At 37.5% G+C, this 15,007-nt stretch overlaps 1 protein-coding gene across 2 annotated transcripts in view; it reads left to right on the forward strand.

Moving 5' to 3' along the window:
* The window catches only part of AFG1L (AFG1 like ATPase), a 190,560-nt gene that overhangs the window by 69,565 nt on the left and 105,988 nt on the right, over positions 1 to 15,007 (forward strand). For both annotated transcript variants that reach the window (XM_077780052.1, XM_077780053.1), the window contains exons 4-6: positions 518 to 619; positions 1,793 to 1,923; positions 12,440 to 12,539. In XM_077780052.1, coding sequence (XP_077636178.1) covers positions 518 to 619; positions 1,793 to 1,923; positions 12,440 to 12,539 — 333 coding nt within the window. The remainder of the gene's footprint in view (positions 1 to 517; positions 620 to 1,792; positions 1,924 to 12,439; positions 12,540 to 15,007) is intronic.

The following is a 15,007-nucleotide window of genomic DNA, read 5'->3' on the forward strand; positions in this document are numbered from 1 at the left end:
TTCCAATTGGCAATTCTCCAGCTCTAATCTACATCTATTATTTATTTTCAGTATTTATGTTAGGTACTAATCTTTTTTTTAACTTCTAATTTTTGAATTCCCTCAGTCCCCAAGACCACTCCTCATGCTTATGGCCCCAATAAAGCAATAAATATTTATTTAATTGATAAAGTTATTTTATTCATATTGATGTCTTTTGGAAGAGAAACTGAAGTATGAATAATCTGCAAGTCTTGCCAGTTTAATTATGTAATTCTCTGGGGAAAATAGCCCTTGTAATGTTAACTAGATGTCGTATTTCCTAATAACAGGATTTTAACAGAAAAGAGCAATGTCAACATTTTATTTTTAGCTGGTTTAACATAAAAAATAAACACTCCTTTCTAAAAAAGTAACATAGTCTTAAGCTTTCCAGAAGAGTGTGGTTTCATTATCCCAAAGCTAATGAACAATCATTAGAGCAATCAGTACATACTATTTAATAGTTTTTTTGTTGTTTTTTTTTTTTTTTTTTTAGGTACAGGGAAAACAATGGTGATGGACATGTTTTATGCTTATGTGGAAATGAAGAGGAAGAAACGGGTTCATTTTCATGGTTTCATGCTAGATGTCCATGAAAGTAAGTTAAATGATCCAAGAGAAGGGGTTTTTAAGTGGACAAACGTTACAATGTACTTTTCATCTTTTAAAATTATTAATCTTTTAATATTTTAACTTATTAGATTTTACTTAAGTAAGATTTTATTTGGTTTCATTTGTTTTGTGTTATATTGAAATGATTTGTAATGTATTTAGAGTTGATCCTAAAGACAGATTCAAATTCAGTAATTTCCCATAAGAGAAGAGAGGTTACTATATGAAGTTCAGGTATTTTCTCCTTCTACTAAGTATCAATAAGAAATGTTAAAAACTCACTTATTTCAAGTTGTTCTTGATAGGTCCTTTCCTCTGTGTTACCTTAGCAAGCAGGCATTCATGTACTTGTAGGTATGCTTTATTGCTTTGTCAATGTTCCTTTTTAAAAATTTTTAATTTTATTTTTTGAGAGAGGGCACTGTGTCCGAGAGAGCGTGTGCAAGTGGGGGAGGAGCAGGGGGAGGGGTGAGAGAGTATCATAGGCAGATTCTGTGCTCAGCATGGAGCCTCACGTGGGGCTCCATCTCACAGTCCTGAGATCATGACCTGAGCCAAAATGAAGAGTAAGATGCTCAACCAACTGCACCACCCAGGGGCCCCGCTTTGTCAGTGTTCTTAAGTTATTTCATTTTTGCATTACTTGTCTCTACCTGCTGTCCTGTAACCTCGCCAGGGCAGGAACATTGTGTTTCTCTTCTAATACTTTCAGCATTTAGTAACGTATAATAAGTGAAGTGGGACTGGCTAGAGACGAGGGAGCATCCTGATTACATATGCTAGACATAGGGCAGGATCACCTCCTCTGCCCACATCTCTGAAATCCTCAGCAGTAAGACTGGTCTGTTGATCCATCTAGTTATCATCTTTTCATCTAGCCTATCGATTTCTCATCTCTGAAGTGACTGAAAAGAGTAGGGATGGAATGACTACAAAGTGTCCTTGCAATCCTGGAAATGTATTAATATGTGAACAGCTTATTTGAGGTAGAGAAAGTGCAACCAGTTTTCAATAATCGCATTTGATTTTATGTGGCATTTAAACTTAATTTTTATGTTCACACTAAGATTTCACTTAGAGATTTAAGAGATACGTTATAGCTGTCTAAAATGTACTATTAATACAATATTTGATTTGTGTTTCATTGTATCCATTAAAGGAATACACCGCCTTAAACAGAGTTTGCCAAAAAGGAAACCAGGATTCATGGCTAAATCATATGATCCAATAGCTCCCATAGCTGAAGAAATCAGCGAAGAGGCATGTCTCTTATGTTTTGATGAGTTTCAGGTAAGGTAGAGATATATCATAGATGTAGAATGGTATGCTGAATGATACGTGAAGATTTAAATTCTGTTCCTGATTTTATCATTGTTGTATAAATTGACTTAATACATTGCCTCTTTAAAATTTTTTTTTAAATGTTTATTTTTGAGAGAGAGAGAGAGAGAGAGAGAGAATGCAAGCAGGGGAGGGACAGAGAGAGAGGGAGTCACAGAATTGGAAGCAGGCCCAGCCTCCGAGCTGTCAGCACAGAGCCTGACACGGGGCTCAAACTCACTAACCATGAGATCATGACCTGAGCCAAAGCTGGACGCTTAACTGACTGAGCCACCCGGGCACCCTGACACGTTACCTCTTATGACTTTATTTTATTGTCTAGTCCAGGGGCCAGCAAACTATGGCTTGCACAGGGCAAATCTGGCCCATCTGCTTTTGTATGGCCCATGAGAAAAGAATGATTTTTATGTTTTTAAAGGGTCTTTTCAAAAAGAAAAAGAAAATGCAACAAAAACCATAAGTGGCTTGCAAAACCAAAATATTTACTACTCAGTCTTTTATAGGAAAAGTTTTCCTTCCCCTATATTATAGTCAGTGGATTTACATTTCCCCTATACCACAATGGAGATAATGTCATGATTACACAGTAATGTCTAAAGATGTTTGAAGTTTTTTTTAATGTTTATTTTTGACAGAGAGAGAAAGAGTGCATGCACACACTAAGGAGCATGAGCGAGGGAGGGAGAGACAGAGAGAGAATCCCAAGCAGGCTGTGTGCTGTCAGCACAGAGCTGGACTCAGGGGCTCGATCTCATGAACTGTGAGATCATGACCTGAGCTGAAATCAAGAATCAGTCAACCAACTGAGCCATCCAGGCCCCCTGAAGTTTTTTTTAAGTGTCAGATAAAAAACCAAATGATTCATTCATCTCATTTAGACATTACAACTTATTTGTGATGAAGGGAGGGAGTTGGCCCTCATTGAATGTTTAAAGTTTCTTCTAGTTTTAGGATTCTCTGAAATTGTGCGTTAAAATTGGTGATATGTTGCTTTCTGTTCTTTGTTTTCTATGAGAGCAAATATGGCCTGCAGGCAAATACCATGTCTTATCTTTTTTCTGTATTCCAGAGTTTAATAACTCTGTAACCTAGAGTAACAACAGATACTCTAGGTTAAGAATTACTTCCTCCTTATTTCACTGCTTTCTTTAGTAGTTTTGGAATGTAGTAGTTGGTTTTTCTATAATGCTTATCATAAGAGCAATTTATTATTGGAATAAAAATAGAAAAACTCACAAGTACTGAATATAAGTTTAAAAATAGGGCTTCACTGGGGTGCATAGGTGGCTCAGTTGGTTAAGCGTCAGACTTGAGCTCAGTCATAATCTCAAGGTTCATGAGTTCGAGTCCCACGTTGGGCTCTGTGCTGTCAGCACAGATTCCTGCTTTGGATCCCCTATCCCTCTCTCTCTGCCCCTTCCCTGCTCGTTCTCTCTATCTCAAAAATAAATAAACTTAAAAATAAAGGCTTTACAGCCAAAGCTTTTGAATAATATTTCTGCAGCTGAGTGCAGACACTCCCATGTCTGATTGCCTAAAATAAAGGCCCAGAGAACTTTCAAGGGTAGGAAGTTAACATTTGTTTTGTGCCTACTCTGAGGTGGGCTCTGGGTGAGTCACACATTTTATTTAAACCTCCCAACATATTTGTGATGAAGTGAGGGAGCTGTCCTAGTTGAATTGTAAAGTTTCTTACAGTTTTAAGATTCTCTGAAGTTATGCATTTAAATTGGTAGTGAGTTATTTCTTGTTCTTCTGTGTTTAAAAACCTGGGTTGGTGGGAAGATAAGATGGCCAGAATGCCTTTATCCCAAACAAGACATGATAAGTCTCCTTTAGCAACTTGATACACTTATCTAAGAGCAGTCTTGATTTATGAGAGATGCGAAGGAAGAATTTTCACCAGAAATGGTGTTACACTGAGCCATCTAGGGGGGAGGAATCTTTATTTCTTTTTCCCTTCAGTCTATTAAGATAGCCTAGCATTCACTTGTACTGTACAACTACAAAGGTCTTCAAAAGAAAGGCTCATGGGCAAGAAATGCTCACTTTTACTACTCTGAAGAAGTGTACTAAGTACACCAATGTGTTGCAGAAAGAAAAGGCCCTCGTTTAATTCTTTTTGTTTTTTAAGTTTATTTATTTATTTTGAAAGAGAGAGATCATGTGTGTGAGCTGGAGAGAGGCAGAAAGAGAGAGAGAGAGGGAGAGAGAAAATCTCAAGCAGGCTCTGAGCTGTCAGCACAGAGCCAGAAATGGGTCTTGGTCTCATGAACTGTGAGATCATGACCTGAGCCTAAACCAAGAGTGAGAAGCTCAACTGACTGAGCTACCCAGGCATCCCTAGTGCCAAGTTGACAGTTATCCTGTCTTCAGTAACAAAAGTCAGCAATAAGTCAAGGAAAGCCATTTCTCTTGTTTCCTCATTATGAGTCCTAACCACATTTTCACTAAATAAAATTGAGTTGGCACAGTTAACTTAAAAAAATTTTTTTTATGTTAATTTCTTTATTTTGAGAGTGAGAGAGACAGAGACAGCATAAGCAGGGGACTCAGAGAGAGAGGGAGAGGGAGAGGGGGAGAGAGAGAGAGAGAGAGAGAGAGANATTTTGAGAGTGAGAGAGACAGAGACAGCACAAGCAGGGGACTCAGAGGGAGAGGGAGAGGGGGAGAGAGAGAGAGAGAGAGAGAGAGAGAAAGAATCCCAAGCAGGCTCCGTGCTGGCATGGGTCTCTAACTCACGAAACTGTGAGATCATGACCTGAGCCAAAACTGAGAGTTGGAAGCTCGACCAGCTGAGCCTACCCAGGTGCCTCTGAAGTTAAATTTTAAGAAAGTGTACTAATACCCAACCTGTGTAAAATGATTCGTGGTTTACAAATTGTTTTTATATCCTTACCTCATTTAATTCTATAAAATAGTTATGATATTCATTATGTAGATGAGGATATAGAGACATCAGAATTTCCTCAGTATCATATGAAAATCATACCCTTAACTTAAAAAATGTAAATTTTAAAACATTCAGAGCAAAGATTGGCCTGTATCTGTGACATGATGACCATTGACAAGATTATATAAGAAGCTAAGGGGGTGATGAAAAGTTGGTTGTGCAAAAGAAATCCTGAGAAGATTAATAGCAAGCAGGCTCAACTACCCATGAGGAACAGTAGATACAGTACTTAGGGTGCGTGATACTTTTAGGGCCCCATGAAAATATTTTCATTTCTTTTAAAATTTGAAGAAAAAATGAATGTATCATAGTGAATTCAGCCTGTATCTCTGTATCTGTATATATTTTATACTAACATAGTCATAAAATACAACTTATATATATCAACACACATATTTTCAAATGTATTTTCTAGTTGAGGAAGGGGCTCATGAAGGTCAAGTGCCTAGGACCCATGAAATCATAATGCCGTCCTGATAGTGAGGTGCTAATGGAATCCTCTCTGGTTGCACTGGGCATTCTCCTTGGAGTTCAGATTTCAGAAGGTTGATGCATGGGTGAGAAGAAGGAAACAAAAGCAACTCTCAGGACACTTATGTTCCAAATGAGTGAGTCTTGCAAAAGAAAGACAGGCAATAAAAATGATTTTTCAAATTGTGTATTAAGTATAAGGAGATCAAGGGGGAGACAGGCCCCTCGCTTGTAAAATGTTACCTGTCAACAAAGAGAGAGTGGATGTGATGGAGCTGTCATCACCTGCCCTGACCAGAGCTGGTTTGGTGTTCATTCATTCGTTTACTCATCCATCCCTGTTGCCTTAAATAAAGACCCTTATCCCATGTTATGACACCCTATCTGACCCACAGTCAAATGGACCATGTCTGGACATCTGGTCTATGAGTAGCCCACACGGTTGCCAACAATACTGCACTTGTGTGGTGTGTTCTGGGGATTTAGCCAATTGTATACTCTGTCTCATGTCTTTGAAGTAAAAGGCACCAAGGGCAGTTCTTGCGCAGTAATGAAACAGGAACAAAGAGACCTAGGAAATAACTGAATCCCATTAGGGGGAGGACCACAAGCCTGTTCCCTGGAGAGCTGCTGAGCTCTCCAGAGCTACCTCTGCTCCCAAGTCAGTCTTCAGCCCCAGTTCCTAGTAGGTACTAACAGTGATGTTTCTATCCTGGAGTCTTATTTATTTATTTATTTATTTTTGAGAGAGAGGGAGAGATAGAGAGGGGGAGAGAGAGAGAAAGAGGGAGAGGAACACATGTGCATTACAAGATGGGGAGTGGTAGAAGGAGAGGGAAAGAGAGAGTCTTAAGCAGGCTCCATGCCCAGCAAGGAGCCCATGCAGCCCATTTCAGCCCTGAGCTGAAATCAAGAGTTGGACGCTTAACTGACTGAGCCACCCAGGCATTCCATGCATCCTGGAGTCTTAAGTAAACCCCTTTTCTTTATCTGAATCTCCTGTCCTTCTTTCTTGCAAGCAGTCTTGGTGAGGATGGAACTGATCAACTCCTGTTTTGCTCTTATCTGCCTTATTAGTAGGGATTTCCCCATGGTCTGTAAAAGCTAGGAGTACTGTCAGGAAATGTCACCTTGCTTCATATAAAATGCAGTACCTCCAATGGAAGGAGAATTACCTGATGAACTAAAGACGAAAGATTCCAGAGATGAGGTATCTCTTAGGATGCTTTTGGCTGCAGGTAACAGAAAACCGAATTTAAAAACGCTTATACTCTTTAAGTGGGGGAGCTGGGGGGTGGGGTGGAATACAAGAAGATAGTGTCATTCCTTTTATTCAAGTCCGCCTCCTTCCTCTCTGATCTTATGTCCTATACTTTCAGCCTTGCTCATTGCTCCCTACTATTTCCATCTCTCTTGTTTTCATAGGTCAGGGAACCATAGCTAATAGATTTGGGTGTTATACCAAATGCTTCTTTCCCATCAGGTCTCTGAAGAAAATATGCACAGAGATGGTAAAACAAGACTGAATACCAAATTGCTTGGTTTTATTTACTCCTTAAGGTTACTAGAATGAAGCATTCTAGTATGTCAGAGTTGACAACATGAGAGACTCTGTGCTTTTAAGAAAGTTAGCCTGTATGTCTTAGGATGAAAAATATTAGTAGCTTTGCTCTTTTGTTTCCTCTACAATGCCAGACTCGAACCCTAGAGCGTGTATGCAGGAACCCTGTATGCAAGAAAAGGCAATATCTGCATATACCCACTGTTGAAGAACCAGGAATGCAAGAGTATAAGGGCAAGAATACGTACCCTAAGGCAGAGGCTATCACTGAGCAGAACCTGAATCACCTATATTTTTTTAAAATTTATTTTTATTAAAATTTTTTTTAAACATTTATTTATTATTGAGAAGACAGAACATGAACATGGGAGGGACAGAGAGAGGGGGAGGCACAGAATCTGAAGCACGCTCCAGGCTCCATGCTGTCAGCATAGAGCCTGACGTGGGCTCGAACTCACAAACTGCGAGATCATGACCTGAGCCAAAGTTGGATGCTTAACCGACTGAGCCACCCAGGCGCCCCTGAATCTCCTAGTTTTAATATCCAGACTGTGTTGCACTGATCTGAGAGAAGCTCCTCGAGCACACCCAAACTGGATTATTGCTGGTCCCAATCTCTCCTTGTCCCTCATTCTAAAATTCAAGAGGGTAAAAGGATCCCTCCAAAATATTGCACAGCAGCATTCTGATCCATACAGTTAAACAACTAAGCAAAGCCTTTGCTCTGAACTTTCTGCCTGGGATAGTCTCCCCTTGAGGCCCCTAAGAGTCTCGCACTTCTTTAGATCTTTGCTCAGTTACCTCCTTAACAAGGCCTATTCCTATAAAATTGCAATTTGCCATTAATCGGTGTCCCTTACTATCCTTAAAAATTTTTTTTTGATGTTTATTCTTGAGAAAGGCGGAGAGAGAGAGAAAACACATGAGTGGGGAGGAACAGAGAGAGAAGGAGACACAGAATCCAAAGCAGGCTCCAGGCTCTGAGCTGTCAGCATAGAGCCCAACACAGGCTCGAACTAAGGAACCATGAGATCGTAACCTGAGCTGGAATTGGATGCTTAACCAACTGAGCCACCAAGGTGCCCCAAAATCATATTTAAAAAAAATAACATATTATCCTCTTCTAGCAAATATGTGTTATTTATTATGGTTACTGTTTATTAATTCCTCCATAAGAATGTAAACTTGAAGGCAGGAGTCTTTTTTTTTTTTTTAATATTGATTTATTTATTTTGAGAGAGATTGAGAGAGTGGGAGAGGGACAGAGAGACAGAGAGAGAGAGACTCCCAAGCAGGCTCCCCACTGTCAGTGCAGAGCCTGACACGGTATCAATCCCAAGAACCATGAGATCATGACCTGAGCCAAAATTAAGAGTCGGTTGCTTAACTGACTGAGCCACCCAGACACCCCAAGAATCTGTTTTTAATTGATGTATCTCAAATGTCTAGAACAGTGTTTGAGGATGAATGAATGAATTATAGTGAGTGAATGAATGAATAAATCTAGTACCAAATGGTAAATATTGAGCTAGTCTCCCAACTAAGTCCCACTCCCCTATGTATAATAAGAACACACAATTTTTCCTGTCAACATTCTGAATTATCTTAACATTTTTTGTCTAATTTAATAGATGAAAAGTTGTATCTCATTGTTTTAATGTGTATTTAAGTAATAATACAGTTGAATTTTTCTATGTTTACTAACTAATTAAAATCTATCTTTTTTGAACTGTTTGAGACAATGCCATTTATTGGAATGCTTACATTCCATCTATTATCTGTAATAACATTAGCTATTGTTTGTTGAGTACTATGGGACTATGTTCTTAACTACTGTACTATGCTATGTATCGTTCCATCTATCGCTAAAATTCTCTACAGCTAAATGTAAATAATATGCAATTATACTAGCATATATACCATACATAGATAATAGTCACAGCTGACATTTCTTGAGGATTTACTCTAAGGAGCATAACAATTTTGCAAGGTAGGTATTGTTACTTCCTTCAGTATATTGATGATGAGATTAAGGGTCAGTGGAGTTAAGTAACTTGTCCAAGGTCACACAGCTGGTACTCCAGTTTGAATTCATCATCAGTGCTCTAATTCATTAGTAATAACAGCTATGTTATATGTTCTCTTTATGTGATGTCTTGTATTATATATTTAAATACAGAAATCTAGAGCTGAATTGACTTTTAGTAGATATTTTAATGACAGAACTTAAAAATTATCCTTAAGCCTATTAAGTGTAGTATAATACATTGCTGATTTTCTAGAAAAGAAATTTTTAGGTACTTTTCTTAACAGCCATATGTCTACAATCACAACTTCAGACTTTTAAAATTGAATCCTACTAGCAGTCTTGATTTTTAACTAGTTATTATTGGCCTTTTAGGTTGTGTTAATTAATATAATATTTATTTTATGAGGGAGCTGGATGGGAATTATTGCTGCTTAAAATCAAGAATATGTGTGCTATTGAACTTGAGGAATTTAAAAATTATGTTTTGGTAGCATTCAGATTACATTTCCAGAATATATTCCTCATCAGCTTGGTCATTTTAACTAAGTATAGTATTTCAGGCTTGCCTGTGGTATCAAATATACTATTCTTATTTTGTTTGAGAAATTAGGGTAGGTCGGTTGTTTTTATGTGTTTTAGTTGCTAAAATAAAAGAACATCTTTTCCTCAGAGTTTTCTGTAGCGTCTTCATTGTGTTGACTTTGAATGTTTATGTTTCTCATTAAATCATTTATGATTCTGAAGAGATACAATACTGAAGGAAACCGTTAAAAATGTTATTTCATCCTGTCCCTTTTAGGGACACTGGATAGATGTTTTACGAGTATGGTCTTTTAAAAAAAAGGATTCTGATGAGCAGAATATAATGCAAAATTCTCCTCTATAAGCTATCAATATCATTTAAAAAATAGTTTTGACCGTTTTTGTAAAACAGAAAAGCTATTAAAAACTGCTAATAAAAAATAGGTGCTTATTTTTGTGCTAATACTAATTACTGATAATGCATGCTTATGTTTGTCACTCATTACATGGCACTGTACCAATCAGTGGGTGACTGAGACTCGAGCACTTACATATGTAAATTAACCATTAGATTTTTTTTCCCCCCTTTTTTACTTAAGTGAGTCATAATGGAAAGCAACTCTAGGTCATAAAAAATCTTTTCTCTTTAATGCTAATGAAATGTCTCCCCTCTCTGTATTAGCAGACTACCCTTATTGGTAATCTGTAGCCTTCTCTTTTGTTCCTGGTGGTAATGAAATGCTGGGTGCTAAAAAAGCCCGCTCTCCAAGAATGTGTGGCCAATTGTCTTCTGTTCACTTATACTGTAAAATTACTTTTCCCCAGCAAAGCTGAACAAGTGTGGGGACAAGATCAAAAGAGTATACATTTGGCACCCGGCTACCCCAAGTGACTCCTGCTTTATTAATTAGCTATAGCTTCTCCAAGTTAATTTACTCTGATAGAGCAAAAACATTTCGTAGTACAAAAACAACAAATGATAATTCAACCACAAGTCTTTAATAGTTTGCTTTCTTCAACTTCCAGTTTAAACCTTTGCACAGTGTTGTAAGCTAGATGTCTCTCCACTTTTCTGAATCTTAGGGCACAAAAGCTGTTTTTAATTTTTTTCGAAAACATTAGTGAGATAGTCAGATGGCAATTTTTATTTTCTAAAATTGGGTAACTTTTAATTGATACCATTCTTTTTAAAAGTCAGTGTATTGGGAATCCAATTTAGAAGCGCGCTTGCTTCTGAAATTTGCAGGCTTGTTTGTTCTCTCATCAGAAATGCCACTGGTGTTTAAGCATTTGAAAAGGGCCTTCTCTGTGAGTATTTTTGCGGAAGCAAAATTTGACAGTGATCCTAAGCTCCAAATTTAATAAAATCACTCTCTTCTTAAGTAATTAAATAGTACTGCTTTTCATTTTAATTACCACTTTGTGAGTTCCTGAAGTCTTTTTAATTTAAGAAGTCTCCAGTAGTTTTTTTAGCTAATGTTTTAAAGTTAGAGCTTGAGACAGCAAAAAAAATAGATCCGTCTGCGCATCCCTATTTTCTAGTTTGTTTTTGTTTTTGTTTAGGTGGGAAGGAAATAATGTAATGTTTGTATAAAATAATCACCTGAAAAGAGAAAAGTGATTGAGACCTGTGTAGCCCAGGTGGCTATTGTCAGTTGTGTTACAACTACTTAGTTGGTAACTTTCAGTATTTTGATCTAATTTGAAAGAATTCCCCCAGTTTCTATGCTCTAACATGGTTTAAAAATAACAATGTGATATTAATTATGTGATATATTTTGTGAATATAAAACAAATTTTATTATCCAAAAAGCTATTAAAGAAAGATCAAAATGCTTTACCTAAAAACCATATTTATTATGTTTATAAGGGAAGGTACAATCATTAACATCTACTTTCACTGTACATTTGTTTTTGAACTCAACTTCCTTCCCTACTTTATTTCTGTATTTCTTTGTGATTTTAAAAAGCTTTTTTATAAGTTATTAAGCTTACTTGTTAATTATGGATGTTTAAAAATAATTTTAGAAAAGATAGCTCTATGTATGTATCTCTAACATAGGTGGAACAGTCTTATCTATATTATGCATTCTGCTTTTGTCAGAAGTAATTTTTTAAAGCACTGTATTAACCATTCTTGTAAGGTTTTTGTTTTTTTTCTTTTTTAATAGAAGGAATATTTGTGTTTGCGAAGGTTAGCAGAGGCTGGCTGTGCTGGAAGTGACTGCAGTGCCTTTTGATTATTCATGGACAGTAATAGAAGGCACTTAAAAAGAACAATGAAATTGCTTATTTTTGTGATGGGCCATCTGTTGAATTGTTTTGTGCAACAATTGCACAATAGTATCTATGTCATATCATTCTATTTTCAACAGCAGCTGATTATGTCTCACTGGCTATTTGTCCTTATTTCTAAAGTCTCATGACCATTTAAAGTCACCTTTTCAGGGACCTTTGCCAGAAAGGTATTAGAAATATCAACCAGCTTGTTTATTATTCTTTTTTTCTTTATTCTTTCTCTCTCTCTCTCTTTTTTTTTTTTTTTTTTTGGTGGTGGGGCGGGGGCTGGGGTCCATGATGGGAGCAGGAGGAGGGATTTGGTCATGTTAGCTCTAATTAATTAGACTTCCTAAATGTTTAGGACAATTATCTATGCTTTCCACCTGTAGTTTATAAAAGAAGTTAACACAGAACCATCTGATAATTTGGGTAGAAATGATAGGCTTGCAAAAAAGAGTCAAGTTTAAAAGACTACTTTACACTCTTTCATGGTTTTAATTGTCTCCTCTTTTCTTCATGATGATAATTAGAATTTTTCTCTTGGAATTCACTTCCATCCTTAAAAAAAAAAAAAAAGAAGATGAGCCATTAGCAAATTTGTTAGAGCAGAAGTGAAATTAAAATAAAACAAATGTGTTGTTGTCCGTAGGTCACTGACATTGCTGATGCCATGATTCTGAAACAGCTTTTTGAAAATCTGTTCAAAAATGGGGTCGTCGTTGTGGCAACATCCAACAGGCCACCGGAAGGTAAAAACAAACATTGTGCTGGTCTCATGCAATTAGGTGGAAAATAACAAGCTTTGAAAAATCCATAATTTTATACTCAAATTATTGTGTTAATAAAATCTGATGACTTTGCTTACTATTGATTTTATAACAATCTAAAAAATCAGTTGGTATTTGTATTTGAAAAATGTTTATATTCTCCTCAAGTTAAACCCATGTGATTCCCTGTGTTTGATGCACTTGCTGTTTTTTCTGAGTATTAGAAGATCATATATTCGTATCCAAAAATGATGCTGGGGGGCGGCTGGGGGGCTTAGTCGGTTAAGCATCTGATGCTTAGACTCTTGATTTTGGCTCGGGTCATGATCTCACAGTTTGAGCCCAACGTCGAGCAGGAGTCCTCATGTGGAACCTGCTTGGAATTCTCTCTCTCCCTCTTTCTGCCCCTCCCGTCTATATTCTCTCTGTCTCTCTCCCCCCGAAAAAAAAAAATAAGGAAGAAAATGATGCCAGCAGGCAGGCCAGTTCTCAGGATCCAGAAGGGGCCCTGCGGGACCAGCCAAGAGGGTCCTTGGCTTTGTGCAGGATGGAAATCAAATGCAAACACCAGGAAGTGAGAACAGCTTACTAAAGACATAGAGCAGATACAGATGGAACATCTGGGAGACTCAGAAGGGAAAGGAACATGAGTTTTGTCTTGGTTGAGGGCCTGGGGTTTATTAAGGATTGTGGTCTGCTGTACGTGTCTTTTCACGCATCCAAAAACTGATTAGAACAAAGACGAGGGCACAGGTGTTAGTCCTTGGAGCCAGGGGGTCTTGGCATTGAGATGTCTAGTGCGGGTGGTCTGGAATGTGCATATCATCGGTCATTCTTACCTGGTCCTTCCTTAGATGTTATCTATTCTGAAGAAATCGTTAACTCCTTGTCCCTTACAAGGAGGGCCTACACCTGCTTGCATTCTGAGGCCTGGGTAAAGTGGGGTGCAGGTCCTAGCAAGAATAGAACCAGGAAAAGGAGCAAAAAGCAGATTTTTATGGAGTTCTTCAGTTTCTCAGTTTCAAAAATACAAGTGTTTCTAATTGCTTTTTAGGGGCCATAAAAGAAACTCAATGAAATGAAAAACAAAACTTCTAATTGAATCTTAGAAAAAAGAGTTAAATCTTCCTTGCATAAGTAGTTTCTAATACTTAATTTTATTTCTAAAAAACCACTTGTGGCTTATTTGACATTATTTAAGGATTAAAATACAAGTAATATTTAGATAAAAACAAGTTTAAAATGTTTTATCTTTCAGCCCCATGATGTGGTCATTTTAAGGTCAGAGGAGCCAAAATCATTATTTAATGCATTATTAATGTTAACATCTTTCTACCCTGGAATGCTCTACCACCTGGAATTCTCTGTATGGCTAAGTCTTTACCTTTTATCAGGTCTTTACTCAAAAGTTATTTTGTCAAAGAAGTCTAGACTTTCTATTTGAATCTATAACCCATCCCTTCATTTTTCTTTCCTTGCTTCTCCTTTCCTCCTTTATTTTTTCCCATCACATGTATAGACCCACCATATAATTTACTTATTTACTGTACTGTGGTTTATTGTCTGTCCCCTTCCAGGATGCAAAGGATTCATGAAGGCAGTGACTTTTATCTCTTCTGTTCCTGGGTATATACTAAGCAACCAAAACAGTGCCTAGCACTTGCATGGATCTCAGTAGCCTTAGAATGAATGTTCAATGAATGCATGTGTTTAAAAGTTCTCCCTGGCTGCAATACTGAGAATAGATTGTGGGGATGAGATTTCAAGGTTGGAATTAAGGATACCGTTTACGAGATCATTGCTGCAATCCTGAGGGGAGATGATGGAGCAGTGAGGGTGGTGAGAGTAGTCAGAGTTTGGATATATTTTGTAAGCAGAGCCATGAGGATTTACTAATGCGATGAATATACGGTATTGAAAAAAAAGAGAGAGGGGTAAAGAACAACTCAAAGGTTTTGGCTTGAGCAGTTAGAATGATAAAGTTGAGGTTTCCTGAGATGGAGAGGACTAGAGAACAAGCAGGTTTGGGTAGGGAGGGGGAAGTACTGAGGCAGATGCATATAAGTGTTTGGATTTTAGTGGAAAAGTTTAGATTGGAGATGAAAGTTTGGATGTTCATTGGTCCTAAAGGAAGCTGGTAAGAGCAGCCAATGAGGTAAGAGGAGAACCAAGAAAGTGTCACATGAAGAAAAAGAAAGTGGTACAAAAGGATGGATGGTCACCTTTGTTAAATGCTGCTAGGAGGTGAAGATCGACCATTGAAATTAGTAACATGGAGCTTATTGGTGAATCTGAAAAGAGCAATGTAATAGTGATAGTGTGTTTTCTCCTTAATGAGCCATGTCATGTGGATGACTTATATTGAGTTTGTAATCTGTTATTACCTAGATCTTATTTTGTGAGCTGCTGTCAAACTAGGTCTCTCTCATTCTATGGTTGAGTAGTTGATT

Source organism: Crocuta crocuta, unplaced genomic scaffold (genome assembly GCF_008692635.1).
Source record: "Crocuta crocuta isolate KB4526 unplaced genomic scaffold, BGI_CrCroc_1.0 scaffold147, whole genome shotgun sequence".
Lineage (NCBI taxonomy): Eukaryota > Metazoa > Chordata > Mammalia > Carnivora > Hyaenidae > Crocuta > Crocuta crocuta.